Source organism: Takifugu flavidus, chromosome 3 (assembly GCF_003711565.1).
Source record: "Takifugu flavidus isolate HTHZ2018 chromosome 3, ASM371156v2, whole genome shotgun sequence".
In the NCBI taxonomy this organism is placed as follows: Eukaryota; Metazoa; Chordata; class Actinopteri; order Tetraodontiformes; family Tetraodontidae; genus Takifugu; species Takifugu flavidus.
The window spans coordinates 16,388,386-16,413,439 of record NC_079522.1 but is presented as its reverse complement, the minus strand read 5'-3'; the positions used below and the strand labels follow the sequence as shown (position 1 = coordinate 16,413,439).

Sequence of the window (25,054 nt, the reverse complement as noted above, 5' to 3'; positions counted from 1 at the left end):
TTAAAAGGCTCCCAGGCAGGCTGTGGACAACTGCAAATGCTAAAAACATGAAATATGAAAAGTAATAAAAGTTAAGGATTCACCGTGCTTCTCTGCTTGATTTAATATCGATGTTTGTTGTTTTTTTTTTTCATATAAATGTATTACACAGCTCTTTTGCATCTGGCCACAGTGGGGTTCAATGTATTAACACAACAATTAGAATTAATTTACTTGAATACAATATTTAAAGTAGCTTATGGGCAACTGAGGGTGGCAAATAGTGGAGAGCATTCTTTTAAATGCCACCCACATTGAGTGTGATGATTCATGATGCCTTCCAGATGTTCCCTTTAAGATGTAATGATGTGACGCAGTGGCATGAAAAAACAAGCAGCAGAAGGCTTCATTTATATTAATGATGATTTTGCTGCATGGCTGTGTGTTTTTCTTTGTCACTTATAAAATCATGCTGTGGGCATCTGCTCTAGATTCTGGTAACTAATTTTGTCATTGTGCAGCTTATTTTTAAACCATTGATAATGGCAGGAGGATAATTATTGCCACTGCGCTCCACAGGGAGCCATGTTGGCAGTCAATTATCCACCTCGGGGTCCGACCTGAAGTGACACCAGGTTTCTGGTTATCATTGACAATCCTGACATTGTTTGTAGTCCAAATCAAAAGTAGATGCATTCATCGTTTTAAAGGCAATTTCTTCTCAATTCGGACATTTAAGCTTTTTCCAAACCCTGAGTGATATGGTATTAGACTTTTAAGCTTGGAAGGATCCCTGTGGATACACAGTAGCTTGGAAGATACATATGTGGCAAATGATTTGATGTATACTGTGGACGTGCGGAGGCCATTTAGCTTCAAGTGGTATTTTAAATGCACTTGTTTGATAACAGAGGCCAAATGGGGAAATCCTGACATCTAGTGGTCATAAAAACATCGCGCAAGATTCGCTTTTGTAATACAGTACTGGAATTTTTTTTTGTCTTCTAAGAGCTGGCCGGCTTATTAAAGTTAGAATCGTGGTTGTATTTGTGCTTTGAATGATAGTCATTAAAAATTTGCAGATATATTTATGAGCTCTGGGAGTTTGATGGTTCTGGTTTAAATTAGTCAATGGCAAATCTCACAATCTCAAGATCTGTACAAGATGTGTGTGTGTGTGTGTGTGTGTGTGTGTGTGTGTGTGTGTGTGTGTCCAATAAACAAACCAGTCTGGATAAACTAATTGCACAAATCAATGAGATATTTTATTCATATTTATTCATGTATCTAGGACCATATATATATATATAACACTGTATAAATAATCTTTATATTCTACTCCCTTCTGTAATCTCAATACCAAACAAAATATCTTTAAAAGCCACATGATTATATTTAACAGGCTGTACAAAAATAAATAATGTTTGCATATTCTGTACAAAAGGGGGGAAATGAGAGAAAAACAAAGTGCCTTCACAGAAGACAGGAAAGACTTACTTATGAAGTAGTAGCAGGAGTTAAGTCCCTGTTTACGTCTCCATACACACACTCACACACTTCTCTTTGGTCTTCAGAGGTCCCTCATTGAAGTTTGTGTGGAAGAGGTCAAGATATGGCTAAAGGATAAGGTACTGTAACTCAGACATTTAAATACGACTGGGTCTTATAATGTGCCGCTGGCAAAAACAAAAAGGAAGTGCTACAGATTTGTGTTAAATAAACATAGACTGGGACGCTAAGATTATTAACTATTTTATTTTCCATACCTGATGGGGTGACCTAGTAAAATATGATCTTTTCTCTGCAATAAGTTTCTGTATAAACTCTGAAATAACCTTCCTCCTCCCAACCCTCACGTGTCTGTCCAGCCCAGCTTGGACAATTAAAAACATGTATTTAAAAAAAATAAAAAAAATGACACAGTCTCACAATCTCTCACACTCACGGGCAGCAGCACGCTCCTTTAGGAAATCAGGAATGTCCATGCTTTCTGCCTCTAATGGGAAAGAATGTGCCTTTGCTGCACGAACAGGCAGCAAGCTCAAAACAGTCCTTATTGCTCCAACTGTGTCTAGAAGGGACCCAACATCTGTCCAACTGGAGGGAATTGGCAAAGATTGGCTTTTAAAGTCAGCCTGGACCCTTTAGATCACCCGAAACTATCCAGAAATGGCAGCGTTTGGCATGTAAACATTCATCTGCCTCATTTGGGAAACCAGAGGCAATGAAGACAAGAGTCTTTTAATGTCTTTCTGGTAGGACATTATGGAAGGGACCTTTAACAAGCACCTTGAGTGCACAGTTCCAGGAGAGGTCGTGGTCGGTCTTTGGGGTCACAGCTTTCATTAGTTAGCGTGCGCCCATCGTGCCCGATGCAGCGTAGCTGGCGTTTGCGGAAGCCTCGGCCGCAGGTTTTAGAGCAGACCGACCAGTCTCCGAGAAGCCAGGTGGGACAGGGTTGCGTGGCGCAGGACCTGGAAGCCAAGGGCCGCAGCTCCTCTGGACAGTCTCTGGAAGGATGACCGTAGGCATCTAGACACACTACCTCTCTCTGTTGCACACCTCCTCCGCAGGTCTGGGAGCATGGCCCCCACTCTCTCAAGGTCCACTCCGCTCCGCCCACCTCTCTGATGGCGTTGATGGACGGCCGACGACCTCCGTTGTTGGACGTTGATGCTCCATTGTTTGGTCGTGGTGCAAAGTAGCTATATTTCACCCTGGGTCTGGGAGCTTCCCCTACGGAGAGGACCTGGATGGTGAGGGGCTCGGGGAGTGGGGAGAAGCTCCTGATGCGCTCTAGGGTGGCAGATGAGCCGCTGTACCGCAGCAACGCCCCTCTCAAGGCAACGTCTGTCTCCATGGTCATCAGCTTGTAATCGCCATTTAACAGATAGGTTCCATCCTGGCGCCGCACTGCCAAGTAGCTGTTGTCATGTCGACCGTTGCCTGTGGCACGCTGCTTGACATCTACATGAGTAGCACCAGCAGGTATGGTTACAACGTCCTGGTAACCAGGCCTGAAAGAGCGAGGAGCAGCATGAAAAACTGCTTACATGCAGGAGGAGGTCTACAACATCTAAGTCATTTCTAACCCAGTGGGTGTTTACCTGGCACGATCCAAAGCGCCAGACACCTTCTTGCAGGTGGAGCCGTCTCCACCACAAACCCCACACTTGTCGAAGCGTCGGTTAGAGCCGATGACGCGGTCACACCCGGCTTTGACGCACTGGCCTTGCACACAAACGGTGGTGGAGTCTGGGCTGCACGGCGTGCCATCAGCCACCTGGGGGTAGCAGAGATGTAGTGAACTTTAGGGCACAGTCTGGTGAAAGCGTTATGTATGTGTCTGAGTCGGTTAGAAAAGAGTAATAGTGAGGCAAGAAGCCAGAGGGTGAACAAATTTACAGTGGTTACTTATACAATCCACAGGCCCAACAAAGAAAGAGCACCGTCACAAGAAAAGACCCCGCTACGGTTGAAGCGTGGGTTTAAGATGACATTGCAAACTCTCACCTTTGACTTAAGGACAAAGAAGTATCCGGTTCCTTTGGCCCGACACACCAACTTGCACCGGTCTTTGGGAGAAATTCCAGCATACTTGGGCACCCACTCGACACCCTCGCCCGAACCCAGAGACACTTGGGCTGACATGTCATTATGGGCCAGGCACTGCTCCTCACGGAACGTCAGACCTGCAGGGAGAGAAGGGTCGGATTTACGGCCTGCTCACTTTGAGCGACACCTAATTTTCACACCAGTGATGAAGCTACAATTGTGACTTCCACATTTGGGGTGCCCTAACGTTTTCAATGGCAAGTGCAGGGGGGTTATTACCACAACTTACCGTTGGTGTCGGGGCACGTCTCTGTGTTGCAGGAGCGGTACTGGATCCTCTTGCCCTCACAGTACTTTCCACCATTTCTTGGAAGAGGGTTGTCACAGGAACGGAATGAGTACTGCACCCCTCCCCCGCAGGTCCGAGAGCAATCGCCCCATGGACCCCACGTACCCCAGCCGCCATTCACGGGAATCTGAAAGCATCAGAAACACAATTTATGAACTGAGCTGACAAGATCAAAGAAGCAAAACTAAATAGAAAGACATTCATTTATTAGCTGAAATTGGTTTTGTAGTGTTTGGATTCCTACCTGGTGTTTGGCAGCTTGGCTCTTGGTCAGACACTGTCCGGCCAGGCAGTAGCTGTCATGCCCACATGGCGTCCCATCAGCCCAGGGAAAGTTCTTAGTCTGGCACACCAGCAGGCCATTGGATGTCGTCACCGTGCACCACAGAGCCGCGCATGTGGTGCTCAGATCTGGGCAGTGCTGAGAGTCCTCCCCAAAAGTCAACCGGCACTGGTGGTCAGCGTCGTAGACGGTCCCGGGCAGAGGTTGAGGCAGCGCCTGGGGTCGGACGGGCTTATCCAGCAAGCACTGACCGTGACCGTTGTCCAGGAAGGTGGTGACCATGAGGGCGGAGCAGGGGGACCATGGCTGCTGCTGGTCAAGGTTGGACAGCGTGGAGGCCATCATGTGTGACCCCCAGTGGGCGCCGTTGACCTCTGAGCACAGCTGGGCATCATCATGGGGCATGTTGAAGACGTGGCCTGCAAGACAATACGATGGGACATTTTATAATATCCTGCTGTGGATTATATTAACAAGTAGAATAGATAATATCTCTATGGTAAAGTTTGCTGTAACAGAATATTATTACTACACAGGGTCATATTTACTCGATATTGACTTACCCAGTTCATGTGCCACTGTGAACGCAGCTTGCAGCCCATCATCCTCGATAATTGAACAACTTCTGTCAGGGTCGCACACCGTGCCAACGTCTGCCATGCCGAGGGTGTCACAAGAGTGGGCACCACACAGGTCCTGCACGGGCAGACAGGTTCTATTGAACGCTCGGGTCCTTTCATGTTTGTGTTCTTCTCATCACGTCTTAACCTTCCACGCGACCTTACCGTTCTGGTGAAGAGAACAGCGGTGTCGTAATGCTCTGCGTGGCGGTCGCTGGCCGGGTTGTGCTGTCGCTGCCACTGGCAGAAGTTCCGCAGAGTCATGGCGGCGTTTGATGAGACCTGAGGGCCGTACTCCTCCTCGTACACCACCAGCAGCTTCACCACCGCCAGGCTGATGGAGTTGTGGATGCTAGGGTGGCGGTACAGACGGGAGGCCACCGCCATGATGGTCAGCAGGTAGGGTTTGAGTCCTGCGCCGTGGAACTCAGCCATGGACTGGTCAGCCACTATCATGATCTCCAGGTAGCGAGGGGTGGAGACAAAGCGCCTTGTGCGGTGGTGGGCTTCAGGGAGAGAGGGACAGAGATGATCCAACATAAGAAGCTGGCACTTCTGCATGAAATACTCATTCTTTCATTGGAACTGAAATGCTCATTGAGTTCGACTGTTGGATGTCAGGTGCCCTGTGACAGGAACAAGTCACCCTGAACGAGATGGTCAGGGTTTTTTTTACAGTCCTTGTCCGTTGTTTTAACGTCACAACTATCCCTTCTTAGGATCCACATTCCTAAAGCGACCCTCTCTTTGGAAAAGTGCGCAAAGAAAAAAGAAAATCCTTTTGTGTGTGTGTGTGTGTGTGTGTGTGTGTGTGGTGGGGGGGGGGGGGGGGGGGGGGGGGGGGGGGGGTTATCTGCCGGTGCGATTTGTACCAGGAGGCGCGTTTACGCGTCGGGTCCCAGCACCGCTGGGCTCTGGCTGTTGCCAACCCCCAGGGCTCCCCTCCCCTTCCTCCGACCCCCCCTCCTCCTCCTCTGCCCCCCTCCCCTCCCCTCCCTCACCCTTCTCTCCTCCCTTTCTCGGCTCGGCTGGAGCTGAGTCCAGTGCGCCTGCTGGGACGCACGAAAGTGACAGCAGTGCTCTTTTTTCTGGATGTTTGACGTTTATTAAATAAGGTGTAGGCAGAGTAAGTGTAAGATAACACTCAAAAACACCACATAGGCTACTTTTCTTTGGCCAGTTTAATGATCTGGACATCGAAGGAGTCGAAGGAATCAACGCGTAAAAATGTATAAAAATGAGCGTCTCATTTGAGCTTACCTGTCTGGTCTCCAGTAGCGGCTCCGCGGCCGGCTTCTTTCTCCAGATTTTTTGGCACCCTCTCCTCGTCCTCGTTGACCCCGCATTTAGAGCTTCCTTCCTCTGCCAAAGAGGCCCGGGCCCTCCTTCGGATCATGTGGACAGTTTCTTCGGTGCCAACGAAGTCACTGGAGTTGCGGGGCTGAATGAAATATTCTACGCCCTGGAAGTAGAATCCGCCCCTCAGCCCGTGGCACAGGTTGAGCGCAGCGGCGGAGTGTTCCTCCCCGTTCACTGTGCCAGAGTAGAAACAACCCGGCTCGGCTCCGTTCTTGGATTCTGGTGTCGGTTCGGACTCTGGGCTCCCTACGATGTGGAAAACAAAACCCGGCGCCAAGAAGGTCTGGTCAGGCTCGAGCTCCAAAATCAGCTCCTTGCCGAAGACTTCCAAGCGATACTCTCTCATCTCCGCCCGCTTCTGCTCCTCCTCCACCGAAAAAGTCCGCCACGGTTCGGGTCGGGTCGCCGGGTCCAGTCTGACCGGCACCACCATGCTCTCCTCCCAGGCGCCGCGCGCCGTGCCGACGCACAGGCTGGCGATTATGCCCAGGAAAATGTGCAACAATAACATGATAAAGCTGCAATCCGAGAACTTGAAACAGAGCAGATAACGAATTCTCTAGGAAGCAGCGAGTAAATCCTTTTAAAGGCTTGCCTCTAAACTAAACACAGTCTCTTAACTTCCACAAATCTGCGTCCAAAAAGTGACGCATGAAATCTAAAACAGGGATCGGATCCAGTGCAAAATCTGAACTTGTGTGCAGGTCTGAACTGCAAAAAGTAATTTCATTACATGAAAATCAAAGAATCTCGACAGTTAGTCCCAACAGGTCTCTCCCAAACTTCTGTCTCGCTGAGTGACTAAGGGGGGGCAGGGTTTTCCACTGCTGACCCTTTTAGTCTGTTCTCTGCTCTTGTCTTGCAGTCAGAACTCGGCCGGTGTCTCCTTATATATTATTCTCTCAGTGTTGGGACCACCCCCTTTTTTGCGGAGGCTTTGATGTTAGAGTTGCCAAAATCCCGTGCGCAAAGAAAAACGCACCAGTGATTTTGGAGCGCGTCCATGTCCATGAATCATTGTGCATGGAAGAGAGCAACGGGAAGGGCAGTGCCGTCTTTCCTAAACTCTGCTGGTCCCTCTGAAGATGTACGTGCACACATTATAGAAAACATCGCGCTGATATTGGTCACGCAGCCCAAAACATGTGCTCAACCACTTGGGGCTCTCAGTTGTGGTTCTACGTTATCACTAACTCATGTCTAGATTAAAACTTTTATTTTCAAGATAATTGGGGGTAGAAAGGCTGCATTGTCTGATGCAAAGCAGCGCTGTAGTGCCGCGGGTTTGGGAAGGGCAGCCATATAAGTTCGGCCCAGGGTCGGGCAGCACCTTCTGCCAAACCGGCTGCGCAGCGCCGCTCCCCGGGGAGAGGGAGAAGAAACGGGGCCGCTGAGGTCTTAAGGTGGATCGGGTGGCCTCGACCACCTTTTCCCAGCTTCTCCTTCTTAAGATTTCCCCGCCCGCTTGGACTACCCCCCCCCCCCCCCCCCCCCCCCCCACACACACACACACACTCCATGGACGGGAAGAATTCATGCTACAGTTTCTTTAAAAAGTGCCATTTCTGAAATCATAATCTCATCTCTGCGCGTTGAAATAAGGAACACGATGCACTGAAAGCGGAGAACGTGCCTCATTAAATAACGCAGTGTCAACAAATATTACTTAAATTAAAACAAATACTCAAAAATTACAGAAATGTGGTAAATCTTATGATTACGTTGTTTTTGACTAAATGAGCTCATCAATACATTGAAAACATAATGATTGGCAATGACTTTATTTGGAAGTTCAACTTTTTAGAATGGAACAAACTTTTCTTTGTATGAAACGTTCGAGGAAGTCCACCTTAAAAGCCGCGCGTCCGGAATTGAAAACAGCCGTAATTACATGGTCCTCCAAAAGGTGGCAGGCACGAGTTAAAGATGCCGCGACTAATTTTCGGACGACATAATTGTCGATTCTCGGGTTCACCCAACAGGGGACGCACAAAATCAGCATTTGGGGCCAAGTCCAGGGGCAGAGAGTCATTTGTTGACCGCAAGGGGGCATCCGTGGCCTATTAATGCAGTGTTGGACAAATACAAATTGATCTAATAATTTTAGGATAATCGTATTTCACAGGAGAAATGTTGGTGCTTCATTTATGTGTGCCCCTTTAACCTCTATTAATTAAACAAAATTTAAAAGGTAAATCAAAGATTTAAAGGCATAGTTTAGATTTATATTCCTATACTAGACAAAATCCATAAAATCTATCTAGGATCACATTATTGTTATTGTTATTATTATTACCGTATTAGTATTATTATTAGATGTAGTAGTAGTAGTAGTAGTAGTAGTAGTAGTAGTAGTGTTGCTGTTGTAGTTGTTATCATAATAAGCAAGAAGGTTCTGGGTTCATTTCCCTGGGACTTTTTATTTGTTACTGCAGGTGAATCATCCCTTGGTCTAAGTCCCCTGTTCCCTGATGGACTAATAATCTGTTCAGGGTGTATTTCTTTCTCTCACAACAAGATTTCTGGGACAGATTTCATTCCTGCTCCCTCACACAACCATATTGGTTGGCTGGATGGCTATAAATGTTTTTTTTAGCTACATTTATGGTTATAATTGTTATCAAAAATATTATAAGTTAATCCCATCAAAGTTGCATTTCTTTGTGTGTAATCAATCTGATTTTTCCTCACTGCAAACAAGCTCCTCTTAATCACATTATGAAACAAAATATGAGTGTTTATGACAAAAGAAACTGCACACACAGATATTTAAATATATAGATTTTATGTACATATATTCATGTGGATGACTAAAAAAAGAAACACTATATTCTTACAAAGAACTTGTTCTGCACAGTCATATTCCTAAGTTAAATAGTAATTTGATACAAAATTACTATAATAAATAAAACTCATCTCATTGTTTCTTTTATTCACACAAAGATGTTGTACAAACAATAAATTACAGGTTCAGTGCTGTGTTTCTGTCCGTCGGTTATGTGCATATGTGCGTGCGTATGAATGTGTGGAAGTGTTAAACGCCGTGAAATGGTTGTTTGATTTGATTGTTTGGGCACCAAATATGGTTGAATGTGAAAACAACCAGGACAAATTTGGTCCGCGAAAATGTTAATATGAAAGTGGGAGGGAAGAGGAGAGTGGTTTGTTGATCCGGATCATGTCGCATCTGAGGGACTTGCTGGCTTTGTTTTCTGCTAAAGAAGGGTACTTGACACCACACAGGAAGGCCAAGAGATCAATGATCATTTTCAGGGCTCTCTTTTCATTACTTGTGCATTTTCCATGAATACTGCCTTATTTATAAATTGCCTGACTGACCCTACACACATTGGTCCATTCATAGTAAAAAAAAAAGAGAAAACATTAGCTTAGCATTAGCACTAAAAATGAGGATAAACTGTTCCCGTAATACATGTAATAATTAAGCGCATAGTTGTAGAGGAATGGGTATCTTGATTTGAAAACTAAGCTTTTTTGTATTTTGAAAAAGCCAGAATAGTCTTCCCTTTCCCTCAGCTGCCCTAAATGTTTCAAGTGTCCTGTATGGAGATCCACAGAGGGCGGTATCGCTTGTCTTTTTTCTTTTTAAAGGAAAGAATTGTAGCAGTTCCAGATGTTGGCTATCCAGGGTCTTAAGTAGTTGGGTCCATTTTCTAGACCGTCAAAATTCCTACAATCACAAGTTTCTCTTAAAAAGTCTTTCCTGCATTTTCATTTTCTCAACCATGGCCACCGCAGATGACATTCCATTCATCGTTCTGGGTGGAGACACCAGATGGATCATTCTAAAAACTGGGTGAGCAGAGCCAAGGTTGTTTGCGTAGCTGAGTTCCACAAGTGGTTCAGCTGGGGAACGTTTTTCCTTTTTTTATGCAGGTCTTTATCTCACCCATTAAATTTCATTAAAATGCCATGACGTGGCCAACGCCACCCATCCGAAAACAAACGCGAGCAAGTTTTCGTGAGAGCAGAATGTGAGTGGTGAAAAGGGAGGAAATGGACTGCAAAAGTAGCATTCTAGTTGTTGTTGCGAGTATCCAGGGCACACATTGTCGTATCAGAATTGCCTTCTACACAGATAAACAGACAAGATAAAACAAGATAAATCTGTAAACCTCCCAGTGGCATCTTAATGATAGATGCAGATGGAACTGGGATTGTAGACATTTTCAACATGCATTAGAAGACAAAATTGTGTTTCTGGTATAAACACACAAATACACACATGCGAATCAAGCATTACGTTACATTGAAATTCGTTATTAACCTCCTTAAAATATGAAGGAATGTCGTGGTTACTTTGCCCTTGAAAAGTTTGTCCTCTAAAGGCCACTGTAGACTCCCTGTCGATGTCCTAGCACCAGACTGCTGTTATTACGGCACACTGTCATTACAACGTGCAGGTGATGAGAAGTTCCAGTAAAAGCCATTATTATGTCTGGAAGAATTTTCTCTTCTGGAATCAGTTGAAAAGCTCAAAAATGGAAACGTCTGTTTCAGAGTCATGAGCTAATCTGGGCCCACTCACCATTACACATTTTTGATGTACTTGCCATCATGGTAACAAATGAATTAAGTTTAATCGGCCTTTGTTTCTCTGGATTTCTGCTGGACTTAATCATTATGTGAGGGGCAAAGGATGTCATGATCACACTCCTGGAGACAAACCACCCCTCAGGATCACACATGCAGCTGTTGACAAAGTTGCTGAGGAGAAGAATCCCTAAGTCATTACAGAAAATTACTTTAACAGTTTGAGCAAAACACGTTTCTTGTTAGCTTAGGTGCCGTTACATTGACCCAGAGTTAAGTGGCAGCGGTGGCAGGCAAAGATTGGGTAACTGGAAATGGTGGCTATGTTAGCCCATTGTGTTCCCGAGGCCAGGTAGGACCTATAGATCTTTGCAAAAAATCTGTATGTTCAATTAAGATACCTTTAACACCTCCAAAGGGAGTGGCCCAGGGTTATTCTTAACAGACCCCCAAACTACATAGACTGACATGCTCCTCCAAATGTCCAAGCTTTAGCCCTCACAATCAAGCAAATTTGAATTGCTTGTATCAGTCACTGCATTCTTTTCATGACTACCTAAGGTGAAAACCTCTCCTTGAGGGGTAGAAACCGAGCCCCATCCAGGACCGAGCCTAAGCTGTCATCACAAAAAAGTCAGTGTCCTTGAGTAATATTGCACGATGGTCGTAGAACGAGGTCATGACACAGGCCGAACTTAGGTGTGGGAAGAAGGCTTCCAGTTTTTGGAGCTCTGTCTCAGACACTCATATGACAAAAGACACGGGTGCTACTTCCAAATCCCCACAGTGATTAGAACACATGGAATATGAAACAAAACAAAAACACAACATGACATGCCGATACAAGGAAATGCACACCAGCCCTCCATGATATGGAGACAAATAAAAGACACTCGATGACTGTCCATGAGGAAATGACATGCAACCGAGGTCCATAGCGATGCCAAAGCCATACTTGTCAACACCATATGGAAGCTTTCTTTTGTATTACTTGCACTCTGCATAGCAACTACAAATCCAGGAAACCCCTTTGACTGAGAGGTACATCCAAGCTAATCAACCAGAAGGTCTCTTTGTGTCTGGTCCAGCCAACATTCACAGGCTTTCTGGGCCACAGTCCTACAGCCAGAGCTTATTATCCTAATTAATGTAAAGACAGGACCCCCTCCAACCACATTGTCTGAGGTGTTAAAAATGTTTTGTGGCAGTCCTTTTACCTCAACATTTTTTCACCACACATGGTCTGAAAGCAGATGGACGGAAACTTAAAATGCAACCCTTAGACAACTTCCCATCCAGGTTCTTACACTGCACTGTCCGGCTCTGCCAGCCAGTGTCACATGTCCTAGAACAGGTCATCCAGGAGCCTGTTACCCACTGAGGCCCCGGTGATGAGGTGGACATAACCAGACCTATAGGTGGCTCAGAGGCCAAAAAGGTTGGAGATGAGGAGGATGTTGTGCGGCTACTGGTAGTTCTGACCATGGTGGAAAGTGTTGTCGTGCTGTGAGCAGTGGTTGGTTTAGGATAAGGGAGGAGTGGGACTGATGGCTGTTGTGGAGTTGTCCTGCGGGGCATGAAGAAACTATAGCGAATATCTAAGGCCTTTTTTGCATCTGTTGCTAGAATCTGGACTACCAGAGCTTCTTGAAGAGCCCCAGGACCCATGCTATGAAGCCACTCATCCCGTTGGCTCCACCCACTGTAGTTAAGCACAGAACCATTGAGAGGGATGATTGTCTCAGAGGTGGAGATCATAAACTTTCCGTTTAAGAGGTAATCGCCATTGGGACGCCGAAGAGCAAGGTAGGCGCTGTAGCGGGTCTGGTCTTTGGCCTTATGCTGACGAACCTTGAGGTGGGTGGAACCTGCAGGTATCTTCACCACATCCGTGTAACCCTTGCTGTTGATGGGACAGAAAGCAGATACATTGCAGACTTTGTTTTGTCAGTATCAAGGAATGATTTGAATTTGTAAAAAGACTCCTACATCGGCCACTTAACAGAATCATTTTTATACCTCTTCTTGGTGAAGTTGCCCACAACTCGTATGCATCCTGTGCTGTCACCCCCACATACACCACACTTGTCATACTGGAGTTTGGAGCCAATGATGCCATCGCAGCCTGTCCGCACACACTTCCCCTTCACACAAACTGAGCTGCTGTAAGGTCGGCACTCGGTCCCATCTGTCACCTACACGCCAATGATAAAATTACTGTCAACTTCTGCTTTTCCATGTCAGGAAATACACGACATCGCTGCGTTAGAACTCACCCGCTGAGAGAACACCACATAGTATCCTGTTCCTTTTGCTCTGCAGGTCAGTTTGCAGACATCTTTGGGAAGGACACCTGCGTACTTGGGCACCCATTCAACAAAAGTCTTCACACCTTTAGGGTCTGTCTGGGGACCATTACGCACCTCACATTGCTCCGCCCGGAAACTTTTAGCTAAAAGTTCCGTTTAAAATGAGTTAAACTCATGGATTGAACGTACAAATAGGAAAGCATTTTTTTGTATTTGTTCCAAGGCATTTATACTCACTTGAAGGTGGACATGGGGTGACATTGCAGGACCTATAGATGGCTCTCTTGCCTGTGCAGTAGCGGCCATTGTTTCGAGGTGGTGGATTGTTACAGAGGCGCTGGGCAAACTGAACTCCACCTCCACAACTCCTTGAACATGAGCCCCATGGTCCCCATGAGCTCCAGCTGCCGTGGTTGGATGCCTGGAAAAGAACGAGGAGATGAGTGAAGATAAGGAATGTTGGAAGTCAGAGAGATTGCTGGCCAAGCTACGTGGAACCAGGGTCCTTCATATGAAGAGGCTTGTGATAAACAAAATTTGGAAATGGCTCACGCTTCCTCACGTTGAGAAAAGCCCCAAATTAAATCCTTACGGTACTGTAATTGTTTTTGAGTTTGTTTTTTCCAACTAGAATTACATTAATCACAATCAGATAAAAAGTATTTATTCACAGAGTGAATATTGATCTGCCGTTATCCCACTTGAAAGACTGATTTGCAGTCATGATACAACATGCAAACGTACATGAAAAGATTCCTACTAAATCTGTAATGGAAGGCCCAAATGTTACTGTGGTCATCAGACAAAGCCGTGAAAATGAAGCGTGTCAGAACCCGGGCCTACACAAATACAGCCGTCTGCCAAGGAGTGGGCCGGCCTGCCTGAGCATCATGTGACAAGTAAACACACATGCACACACTACTTTTCAACTTTTCCTCCCTGAAACACACGCCTGCCAACTCACTGCAGCCAAATTCATGTAAGATCCATAAAAGTAGGCCAAGGGAAGAGAATAAACTGATAAGTATTTGGCTTAAACTAATCAACCCACACAATGAAGTCACAAAACAGAGACAAGCATTTGTATTTTGTTCACTCTCTCTTCACTTCTCCTTCTTTAATAGCTGCCATATGGCAAATTTGCGTAAAATATGCCTTTTTTTTTAACTAAATAGGAATTCTAATTTTGCATTGTAGTTTCATCCTAAAAATCTTCCTGTTTCCTTATCCTTTCTCACTCTCTGCTACCCGGTGTCCATCTTACCGAATAGTGCCTCTTGCGGGTCTTGTCCACACACTTTCCCTGAAGGCAGATGCGTCCCTTTCCACAGGGCGTTCCTTCCACTGCCGGTAGCTTCTTGGTCAGACACACCATCTGTCCTTGGCGGATCACAGCGCACCATAGCCGGGAGCATACATCCATCCCCGGGCACACGGTGTACTCAGGCCCAAAGGCCAGGCGACACTGGCGAACGGCATCATAGCTTTGCCCCGGTAGTTCCTCAGAACCCAAGAGAGGCTGGCGTGGAGAGTCCAGGAGACATTCAGCTGCATAAGAAATAAAGGTGTTGGAGAAGTCGACTTGAGACTTGCGTCTGTTTAGCTATAACCTCACTCACCGTTCCCATCATCAAAGAAGTCTGTGATGGTAGCCGAGGTGCAGCGGCTCCAGGGTTTGGAGGCGTCGATGGAGGTGAGGATGGACGACATGAGCCGCTTGTCGCTGTTCACCCCAAATCGCTCCTCGCAGAACTTTGAGTCATCGTGTGACAAACCTAACAGGTGACCTGGGGGTTGGAAAGGTCACGATGAACACGATGTTCAGAAGTCAGATGAGGCATATTCCAACCTTGCACAAGTATCAGGTAAATTATATGATGTGAGACTCTAGTGACGTTAACAACAAAGGCGGTCGAGCACACACTGGCACATCTCTATAATTGAGACAGGTACGTAGATCTTTTCCTACCTATCTCGTGAGCGACCGTAAACGCAGCATGAAGGCCGTCGTCCTCGATGACGGCACAGCTTCTTTCTGGAGAGCAGATGGTGCCGACATCCGCCATGCCCAGGGTGTCACAGGAGTGGTGGCCACAGAGGTCCTAGACAAAAGAAATACAGTAAGACCCAACTCTCACGCATTGGGGACTGATGAGAAAATAGCTTATTTTTAGTCAATGATTTTGAAAAAATGTAGTAGTCCGGGGCTGCTCTGCTGTGGTCAAGTGCTAAACGTGCAGTAATAATTTCAACTGATGAAAGCAAATAACACAGATGTGTCATTTTTCTTCTCTGTAACTGGTTAGTTATGCAAGTGAAGTTATGTCAAGTCTAAAATTTTATCTAATCCATTTTCTTGTCACAGCTATTTTTGAACCTCACCCATTAAAAAAATGCTTCTATGCTTGCACTTTTTTTTTTTTGCTCAAAGTAAATTAATGAGGTCTGTTTCTGTTGTGGCTGTCATTTTTCTCCAGAACTGAAGCCATGTGTTTCCACTTGTTCAGTTTGGCCTAATTCCTCCAGGGAAAATAACTTAATTAGGAAATAAGCTCCTAATGCACGCTGTGTTTCCAGTGTTTGTTTGGCTCTAATTTGTTGTCATGTAATTGTGCGCAATCATAATTTCATCATTACGTGCTAACTACACAAATTTCTTTTAGTTACCTTAACCAACAAAAATATTATTCATCAATAATTCACTAGTGTGTGCAGGTGACTGAGGTATGTGCTCTTCTGACTGTTTTCATATTTGTTTTATGAGTCACAGCAGGCATGCAGCGTGATGAGAGGCAGTCTTTTTTTGGCGATGCCTTTGGAAAAAGGTTTAATAACATGTTCACGATCAATAGAGGAGACCTCTGTACACCAAACGAAGCCTGGGTGCGCCACCCTGACAGCAGTGCTTCGTGTAAGTTTGAAACTAAGTCTCATGAGACGTCAGCCTGAACCAAAACAAAGCTGCAGAGTAAGTCATCCTTAAATTCCCCAACAACACTGATTTTCCTACTGGCATCCCACATCTGTCTGCCTCATGCTGTTCCAAAGTACATATTATCGATCTTTGGGTTTTTTGATTCCCACACATGTCCATGCAGATAAGGCCTCCAGGCAGCGCTACGCAGCCCTGCTGAGTGCAGGGATCAATCAGTTTAATCACGCCGTCTCATCCGAGCGTGAACGCCTGCACCCCAAACACACACGGAGGTACACACACATGCACACATCGACCTCCTGTAGAGGGGATGAATAGTCCTTTTAAAAGGCACCGACAGGCCTGCTGGGTCATGGGTGAGAAGCCTCTTTGGGGAGTATATTTCCCATTCCGGGCAGATCAGATTAGAATAAAGGCTTGAATGGAAGACCAGACTGGCTGAGACTACGTGATGCATTAAAACACACACATGTTCACAACAACACTCTGATGAGCAGCTAAGTGTATGTGCAAGCTTCTAAAACATGTGTTTGCAGGGAAAAAAGAAACACATGTAAAAAGTGAGAGTAACTGCCATTGCTAAATGATGACTGGACGCACAAGAAGCAAAGTAGGAAAATAAATCACGTGTTTGTAGAAACACCCTTATCTGATGCTCTTGTACAGCAAAACTGCTGGAGACATTTTCTCTTCTTCCAAATCTTTAAAGTTGGGTCCTTATGTTGCCCAGAGTACGATCAGCAACTGTTCTGTTTATCAGTCCAGGCCCATCTGGGTTTAAAACAAAGGAACACTTGCAGAGCTGAGACAAAACTGTCAGCAAAACTTGGTGGATAAACTATTTAGCAGCCGCAGAGATGATAAACTGTGGTGCAGACCAAGACTTACACTCAAAACATTTAACAGAAGCTTAAAAAATAGATCCTACCGGAGACATTTAGAAAACATCTGAGTCAGGACCGCTAAACCTATAGAGACTTTATTTTGTCTGTTTCCCACACTTGTTCAAATCTACATTCTTTCATCCTCCTCCATTTCATTTATTTATTCATTATCCAAATCCCACCTTGTAGCACCAGAATTGTTATGGTTTCAATCCTGCTTGTTCACCTGGTGTTTGTGGCATAACGGGAAACACGTGGGCAAGATGTTGAAAAACGGGAATCTTTTAGGAGATTTTAAGGCAGCAAAAATACAATGACATTTCGTGGGCTATGTAGTTGTTGCATACTGTTTCCATCCCTGGGCTTCTTACACACATAAAGAGGGAGGGAAAGATAAATACCTTCAGGACCACAGGAAATGAAAGAGAAGAACACACAGAACAGGGAGTTATAGAAATATTGGCAGAAATAACAAGAGAACAGGTGGCAAGCTGGTTGCGAGGGTCATAGTGGCTACATGTGTGTGTGTGTGTGTGTGTGTGTGTGTGTGCTTCTTGCAATCAAAGGCAAAGCCTGTGTTAAACAAACAGTCTTCCAGACCCAGACGCACGCGGTTCAGAGTGAGATTACTTTCAGTCAGCGTGTTGAAAACACCTTTCAGGCTGATTCAACAAAACCAAGATATTTAACTCAAGATTACTGTCAGGACAAAAAAGCAACAACTGATTAGAACGGCCAGCAGGTTTCCAAGTGATTATATTATCATTTCACTGGTTGACTGTATGAACTGCACAGTGGAGTGACAGCTAAAGCCACATCTCTTTATATCTTTATATGTATCTGTTGTCTGGGAGAGGGTTCCGTCTTCAGAGGAACAATGGTGAGAATTTGGCTGTCCTTTCAGAAATTACCTCCATCTTTCCTTGACTGGCACCAACGGGGTGAAACTACAACATTGAGATTGGAGCACAACAAGGCGTCCAAAGCCTTTCTGAGTGGATTCTCATATTCTCTCTATACGCAGCTAGAACGTGAGTTTGGCCCAACTGTACTATAAATGTCACAATCTACCTTAAAATAAACATTACCCTGCCATAAAAAGTAGGCATTTATCATAGACTGAAAGCACATTTTCAAAATTTGATTTTGCAGTGAACTGTCCATTTAATTTAGAATCTGATAATGCTATACTATGGCCATATGATTCCACGTAAACTTGGTAAACCGTAACAAAGTACTTATGTAATGATGATTGATGTGGCAGTAACATGCAGATATACAAGTATTTTCCCCACCATGTGTTAAACAGGTCGTTAAGCCATCCATCTGTGCCCTGATTGTGGGAATGTGCACACAGTTCAGATCCTCATATTCGTCTCCGCCTCCTCCTCCCCGTGTTTGTATGTCTGTACATTAAAGTGTACATTTCCCAGCCCTCGCCCACATCACAGCTACTCCCTGTATTTGTTTTGGCTGTCTGGATGGTTCACACATGCTACGCATCAACTGGGGTGGGTTGACAGCCTGCAGACAGCACTTGGATGCCAAACTCTTGACAAGACGCGTGCATAACCCTTCAAGCTGTGATACATTGGTGACATTCACCCGCACTCCTGTTTGCAATCATGGGGCTAATTAGCTTTAGAGCAGCGGCCATAGCTCAGGCTGCAGGGGTAAGAAAAAAAAGGCTTCGGTGGGGAAACTAGTATAGATTCCTCCCCAGATGGCCTCAAATTGGCCAGCTTTTCCTGATTTGTCATGTGAAAATCTATATTTGTACAGCATTTCCCTTATCTCTAGCTTGAGATCTAGCTGTCAGGGTCCAATTATTTTCCAAGTGCTGTGCTGCACAATGGTTAGTACAATGGAGTGATTTCATTCATTTTCAAACCGACTGCAAGAAAAAAGAAGATAAATTTCGCTTTCAACTTTTTCCCCGACAAAAGTCAGTACGTTAGAAAACTGCTAAAGACACACTCACAGGATAACGAACTTCCGCTTATGTAACAAACTTATTATCTATTCATTTTGGAAGAAAATAAGGCCTATACAATATTTTGAATGTATTATTACAAATCTGAGTGTCCTGACCTAAAACGTGCTTGAAAAGGTGAACAGCCATGTCATCACAATGGCCTGCGACGTCCAACTATTTGAGCGACTGTGCAAGGAACAAATGGAGGTGAAGTGACACACACACATGTAAATATGAGCTGTAGTGAGCTTTCTCTGACCCCCTTACAGTGAGGCTTTGTCTGCGGTCCAAGTCTTGAACAAGTGAGCACAGCCATGCGTGTACTGAGGTACGCCCTCGGAAGAGTTCTGCGTCCCCTCAGTCTCAATGTGACCCTTGTTTTGTTCCGGTGCTGGTATGTGTGGAGCAGAGTGATACTGAACTATGGGTTGTTTTACTGTGGATATGGCGTGTCAGACTAATTGGACCCGACCACAAAGGGACCAGTTCCCTCCAGCCAAGTGAAGTGCACCCCCAGGCTCTGGGAGCAATGGACTGGTCTGACTACATGGTGACAAAAATAGGTTTCAGGCTTCAGATACCTGAGTAAGACTTTTTTCTTACTATGTTATATACTCACAACAGAGGCCTTTTATAATGTATACCAGAATCATAAATTGAAGAACTGTCATAAAATTATTGTTTATCATCACTATAAAAGGCTATAGTCTCTCCAAACATCTACGCAATGACAAGATAAGGAGGGATGTGTGAATGAAGGCTAGCAGGCAGGTGAGGAAATAATGTACATGCTGAAGAACTGCAAAATACCCTGCAAAGTCTGTGATGTCTAGAACATGAAACTGTCTGCAACCTTCCACTCTCCGTTCATTTTATTGCACTGTGTTTCTCAGGAAAAGGCCTAATGCATGTGTTTGTGTATTTTAGGTGCTTTCAGACTTTTCCTCAGGTAATGTTCTTCTGGGGGACTTTGCGTCTCACCAAAGTAATTTTAACATATCTTCATTTTCACTCAAATGTGAGTGTTGTTTTTACCAACCCTGTATGCTTCACTGGTTTCCTGCCCTGAAGTACTTCAATAACATGTTTCCCTGCCCATCTGACCCAGCCCACCCTGCCAAACTCCAACCACTGGAGGATTTGCCAGTCTCCTGCCTCCTCTCCTCTTGCCCATCCTGTTGCACTGGCAAAAAGGCTTAGTAAGGAGCCAGGATGTTGGCAGAAAGGGGTTTTGCCACTTTCCCAGCTAGGTCACCTCAGGTATGTACTACCAACCAATTTGCCAATGTGTGACAGGGCCAGCAGATCTGCAGTAGTGCTCCAGCTGCTGCTTGCCTCTTTCAACAGTAAGAACCTGCCTCAGCTGAATGCACCACAATCCAAGGCGAGTCATCTGGCACGTCAACCAGAGCTAACCACATTAAGCCACGCCCGGAGGGGTGAAAAACGCACGGAGATCTGATTTGGGATGTCTAAAGTCAGGATGGTGGTTAAAGCTGGGATTAAAATGAGTGTGGTCTCAGTAAATGAATGGCTTTTCTCAGGGTGGATGTATTTGTTTTTCTGACAGCTCCCAGCCCTGGCTGACAGACACTGGAAAAGAAACTGCAAAAAATGGGCAGACTGGAATGATGAGAGAGTAAGAAGAGAGAATGCAAGGCGAGGAATTTTGGTGACATGTCTACACTGTGCACACAAGTGCAAGGGAAGCATTTGCATGTCTGGGACCCTCTAAGGCTTTTCTTCCTTCAAATATACATATATAGAGCGAGAGTGTATGTGTTCTTGTCCTTGGTTCATTCTGCTAACAAAGTGAGGGCAGTTTGGGGAAGTGAGGGCATTTGGGCAGGTCCAACTTCAAAGGACTGTTGGAGGGTTAAGACATTGTTTCAAGGTTAGAACTGAGTTTAGGTTAGGGCCAGGGTTAGGGGGTTAGTGGGGATGGGGTTGGGTCAGTGGCTGGAGAATGCATTATGTCTAAGACCTCACAAAACCCTCCAAGGATGTGTATATGGGGGAGAGGGGGAGTCTGGAAAAACACAAGCCCCAACGAAATGTGTGTTTGTTTTTTTTATGTAAGCAAAAATTCAGCAAAGAAAACTACAAGTCGATTCCATGCAGACAGACGTGTGGGCTGCAGCCTGGGCTGTCTGGAACACACTTGGTAAAAGTACACAAGAACCAAGTCACCCACCTGAATAACAACCGAATAAAGTATGTCAGATTAAATGTAAGTGCTCCCTGCACTTTAGTTATTAAAATAACTGTTGTTGTTTTTTTAAATTGAGCTGAATTAACAAGTATGAACTATGTGTAAAGAAGCACGTATCCAAAAAGCATGAGGAATGTTTTTAGTGGTATAACGTAGTGTATACATGTATAAAGCAACGCTGTTAAATTACAGTTGTTGTTGTTGTTGCATTGCAATCCATCTTCAGCCGCGTGCATCACCAAAACATAAACAAACCGTGACGTCACAGCGGCGCGGACAGGTGGGAGTGCGGAGAGCGATGGAGGGTCTGTTTACCTGCCTGGTGAAGAGGATGGCGGCGTCGTGGTGGTGCTGGTGGTCGTCGTCCAGGGAGTTCTGCTGATTCTGCCACTTACAGAAGCTCTTCAACGTCGCCGCGGCGTTCTTGGAGACCTCGAGCCCTTTCTCCTTCTCGCCCACCGTGGTCACCTTCACCACCGACAGGCGGATCGGGTTTTCGATGCTGGCGTGGCCGTACAGCTTGGACGCGATGGAGGCCAGCGTGAGCAGGTAATGGTTCAGGTCTTTGCCGTACTTCTTGGTCATGGTGTCGTCGGCCACCAAGAGCAGCTCCACGTACCGCGCGCGAGAGACGGATCGCTCGCGCCGGCGCGCCGGAGCAGCGGCGGGCCGACTCCGCCACCTCCTTCCGCGCGACCCGTGGCGGCCGCTCTCCCCCGCGAGCCCCTCGCCATCGCGTGCCCCCTTCCTGTGACGTCTGAGCCGGCGTCCTCTGCGCCCGTCGCGCGTCCCGCAGCTCTCGCGCCCTTCGCGCGTCGCCTCGAAGCTGAAGCTCTCGCGCGTGAACGCGTGGAGTGCGCTCTCCGCGTCCTTGTCCTGTAAGGTGCGCACGTCGTGCTCGTGTCCCTTCGCCCTGACGATGGGTGTGATGCTGTAGCGCGAGTGGTTCAGGGCGAAGAAGCCCTGCAGCCCCCCGCCACAGAGGTTGAACACCGCCAGGGATTCCGGGTTGGAGTCCACCGTTCCGCGATACACGCACTCCCGCTGCAAAGGCGCGGGGCTCTCTCCCATCATGGCAAACACATACTGGGGGCTGAAGGGATGCGACAGCACGGACTCATCCCGCTCCATGTCCAGCAGAAAGCGGCTCCCATCAAGGTACAGCAGGTAGCCCACCTTCCCCCCGCCGTGGTAAATCCTGTCAATGGTCCGGACGACTCCGTCGGTCCTGCGTGCAGGTGCGAGAAGCGAACCGTTCGCAGGTGGGAGGAAAAAACCTTGGAAAGCGGGAAACCCGGCTGCCAGCTCCAACTCCACGACGCACAACAACAGTAGCCGCAAGCTGAGCATGCCCTCGGCCAGAGCACCAAGAAGCCGCATCATTGTTCATTCCAACACGGAGAACATCTAAATCCACTGAAAGAATCCCGGAGAGGCCGAAGAGGCAAGTTTGAGTGTACCTTTCCCCGCAAAGCGCATCCTCCCGGTGTCCCAACCTCCCATGAAACCACGACCGGCAGCAGCCAACAGGGGAGCAAACAAAACCACGGAGAGAAAGGGGGTGAAAAAAGGAAAAGGGGAAGCAGAGAGGAAGAGTGAGCAGGCTGAGGGGCAGTGCGCTGAACTTGAAGAACAAAAACTCAAAGTTTGCTCTTAATAAGACCCGAGGAGAAAAGTCCTGCCCCCTTTGCATTCAATCACCACTCCTCCACTCCCATTCTCTCTCTCCCCCTTCTCTCTCTCTCCCCATTCTCTCTCTCTCTCTCTGGAGGAGAGAAATCCTAAACACTGCTGTCACCAGAGTATCGTCTGCGCCCCCCCCGAAGGAAGTCCATCAACTTCATTGTGATTCTAAACGAGAACCCACCCTGGTTTATAAGTCAGGTACAAGCTCAGGCGCAGACTCGGGAGCTTTAGGGGCATGGAGGGAAAAATATAGGTGTAGATTTGCAGGTAAACGCCACAAGTTCATTCAGAACTTTAGCCATCAGTGTTTAATGCCCCACTGGGGTAAAACAGGGACTAGTTTCTGTGTTTGAGTATTGAACATATTGCCTCTGATGGTGAAGCAACCGAGGGGGCACTTTATTATATTGTCCGTTCAACGTAGAAAGTACTTTTCCCCATTCTGTCCACTGGGGGGCACCGTTGGGGCACTTTATGGTATTTTAGCACCTGCAAATGCTTCAATGAACGGCACTTGGAGGGCACTTTCGTCTGTTTCCTCCTCTGTGAATGTACTACAGAGGGGGATTTACCATCCACTTTAAAAGCAACACACAGACCGGTTCAGTTCAAACCCAGCAACACTCTCAGACAGAGGCTGGTCCACCCAAAGGACAAGACACCAAGACATAAGCAATGTAATGTGTTTATGCTGTACAGTGCCAGGAGGAAAGCAAGGAACTGTACATTGGGGAAACCAAACAACCTCTCCACAAAAGAATGGCACAACACAGACGCGCCACCTCTTCAGGTCAGGTCTCAGCAGTCCACTTACACCCAAAGGAGAGTGGGCACTCCTTCGAGGACAGCCAATACTGGCCAGAGAAGACCGCTGGGTTGAGAGGGGGGTCAAGGAAGCTATCCATGTCAAATTGGAAAAACCATCCTTAAACAGAGGTGGTGGGCTGAGGCACTTCCTATCACCCACGTCCAATGCAGTCCTCCACTGCTTCCAACAACAAACCAAACATTCACACCATTCCAGGAGACCCGGTGACTCACCACCATGTGATCCAGCAGACAAAGGGGAGACACCTCAACAGAAACTAGGTGAACGACTCTGCCAACGACTCTCAGGTGACCACCCAGATCATTAGCGTGCTAATGGTCCACAGGGGCTATATTTTCAAGCTCGGTCCCCAGCGAGTTCAGAACTGAAAAAGCCTTCAGGATAGAAGGTGAAATGTCTTCAAAGATAAGAAAAACAGTCCAGTTGACACAGAAAACTACCTTGGATACGATGACCTGGATGATTGAGAATCTCCACAGACAACACAGAGGGCACTTGTTTCATTTCAGCCATTAAAATGTATTGTAGCATGTAAGTAAATGTACCTCACCCTCTTCCAACATACGTGAGGTATATAGACATATGGATAACAATAGATTGGCACAATAATATTTTCTGAATCTGTGCTCTGGAAATGCATTCAAAATGGTATTTTGGCAAAGACAGCAAATGGAAGACAAGCTAAAGGGCACATTGATGAATGTTCAATTGTACCCACCCAAAACATCAAGGATACAGCAAGTAATATTCTTTAACATTAAAAGACAACTAAAAAAATATCTCAACTAAAAAATGTCTCTTACAAACAGCTTTACCTTTATTTGTGCACTTTCACCCCTTTAATAATTGAAGGCTAAAAGCAGTAAAGAATTAACTGGAGAGTTTCTGCAAACTAACAGGGGACATAATAGAATATTTATAGACCATTTCCTGAAAAAGAGTTGTGGGAGTTCTGCTTCAGTGGGAGACATTTAATGGCGTGTGGGTCTGTGTGTGTTTGAGAGAGCGAGAGAGAGATCTGTGAGCATGCGTACAGTTAGCAGCTATATTTGTTTGCACGAGTAAAATAAAAGGCAAGAAAGAATTGGTTATTACATGTACCTGGAGGGAAGTGTTTTCAGTGGTGCCAGTCGAATGTCATACTTAGCCACGCATCCCTGGCTGGAGATTTAACCCTCCCCAAGAAGGCTGCTATCCAGAGTGGCTTTCCTTAAAACTTTAAAGTTTTAAGCTCATTTGCTGAGTCACCTAACAACTACAACCTTTGGCCACCACAGAAGGGGGGAGGGATGGGTGAGCCCACACACACACACGCACGCACACACACACACAGAACTTGAGAACAGATATTACGTTTCAAACTTTGAGTTGGAAAAAAGAGACCACACCGGCTCTCCTTGAGCAGTGCACTAATCATGTCGGGAGCAGGCGTGAGAGAGTGTGGGTGGATGGTGGAACACGGTGTGCTGCCACAGTAAGCCTCGCCACGGTTGCTGATAAATCCCAGCAAGAAGGCCACCAAATG

General features: G+C 46.2%; 2 protein-coding genes and 1 long non-coding RNA gene across 5 annotated transcripts; 1 reads left to right on the top strand and 2 right to left on the bottom strand.

Annotated features, from left to right (window-relative positions):
* Nucleotides 1–1,222: 1,222 nt before the first annotated feature.
* adamts1 (ADAM metallopeptidase with thrombospondin type 1 motif, 1) lies at nt 1,223–7,018 on the bottom strand. The gene is made up of 8 exons (XM_057027674.1): nt 6,047–7,018; nt 4,952–5,292; nt 4,730–4,862; nt 4,128–4,585; nt 3,824–4,010; nt 3,493–3,671; nt 3,087–3,262; nt 1,223–2,996 (listed from the first exon to the last, which is right to left on the bottom strand). The coding sequence occupies exons 1-8, from the start codon at nt 6,654–6,656 to the stop codon at nt 2,258–2,260; spliced, it is 2,823 nt and encodes a 940-aa protein (XP_056883654.1). The 5' UTR covers nt 6,657–7,018; the 3' UTR covers nt 1,223–2,257.
* A 1,895-nt stretch (nt 7,019–8,913) lies between these two features.
* On the bottom strand, nt 8,914–23,496 carry LOC130522697 (A disintegrin and metalloproteinase with thrombospondin motifs 5). The gene is made up of 8 exons (XM_057027336.1): nt 21,330–23,496; nt 14,978–15,110; nt 14,628–14,795; nt 14,273–14,556; nt 13,246–13,429; nt 12,976–13,151; nt 12,719–12,894; nt 8,914–12,602 (listed from the first exon to the last, which is right to left on the bottom strand). Exons 1-8 carry the CDS (start codon nt 22,395–22,397, stop codon nt 11,918–11,920), a joined length of 2,874 nt encoding a protein of 957 aa, XP_056883316.1. The 5' UTR covers nt 22,398–23,496; the 3' UTR covers nt 8,914–11,917.
* On the top strand, nt 17,726–21,416 carry LOC130522698 (uncharacterized). 3 transcript variants are annotated; one of them, XR_008949685.1, is made up of 5 exons: nt 17,726–19,387; nt 19,503–19,573; nt 19,730–19,751; nt 19,911–20,062; nt 20,150–21,416. It is a non-coding gene; the product is annotated as an uncharacterized LOC130522698 (long non-coding RNA). The 3 variants fall into 3 exon arrangements; XR_008949684.1 differs by having other exon boundaries at nt 17,726–19,573; nt 20,150–20,288; nt 20,373–21,416; XR_008949683.1 differs by having other exon boundaries at nt 17,726–19,573.
* Nucleotides 23,497–25,054: the final 1,558 nt, after the last annotated feature.

Excerpts from the sequence above, each read along its gene's own strand:
- LOC130522697 (XM_057027336.1), bottom strand. The coding sequence starts at position 22,397 with ATGATGCGGCTTCTTGGTGCTCTGGCCGAGGGCATGCTCAGCTTGCGG. Across the intron at positions 15,111-21,329 it reads CCATCCTCTTCACCAGGCAG|GACCTCTGTGGCCACCACTC; the intron begins GTAAACAGACCC and ends TCTTTTGTCTAG. Across the intron at positions 14,557-14,627 it reads CTTCTTTGATGATGGGAACG|CTGAATGTCTCCTGGACTCT; the intron begins GTGAGTGAGGTT and ends TTTCTTATGCAG.
- adamts1 (XM_057027674.1), bottom strand. The coding sequence starts at position 6,656 with ATGTTATTGTTGCACATTTTCCTGGGCATAATCGCCAGCCTGTGCGTC. Across the intron at positions 4,586-4,729 it reads CACAGTGGCACATGAACTGG|GCCACGTCTTCAACATGCCC; the intron begins GTAAGTCAATAT and ends ATTGTCTTGCAG. Across the intron at positions 2,997-3,086 it reads GGCGCTTTGGATCGTGCCAG|GCCTGGTTACCAGGACGTTG; the intron begins GTAAACACCCAC and ends TCGCTCTTTCAG.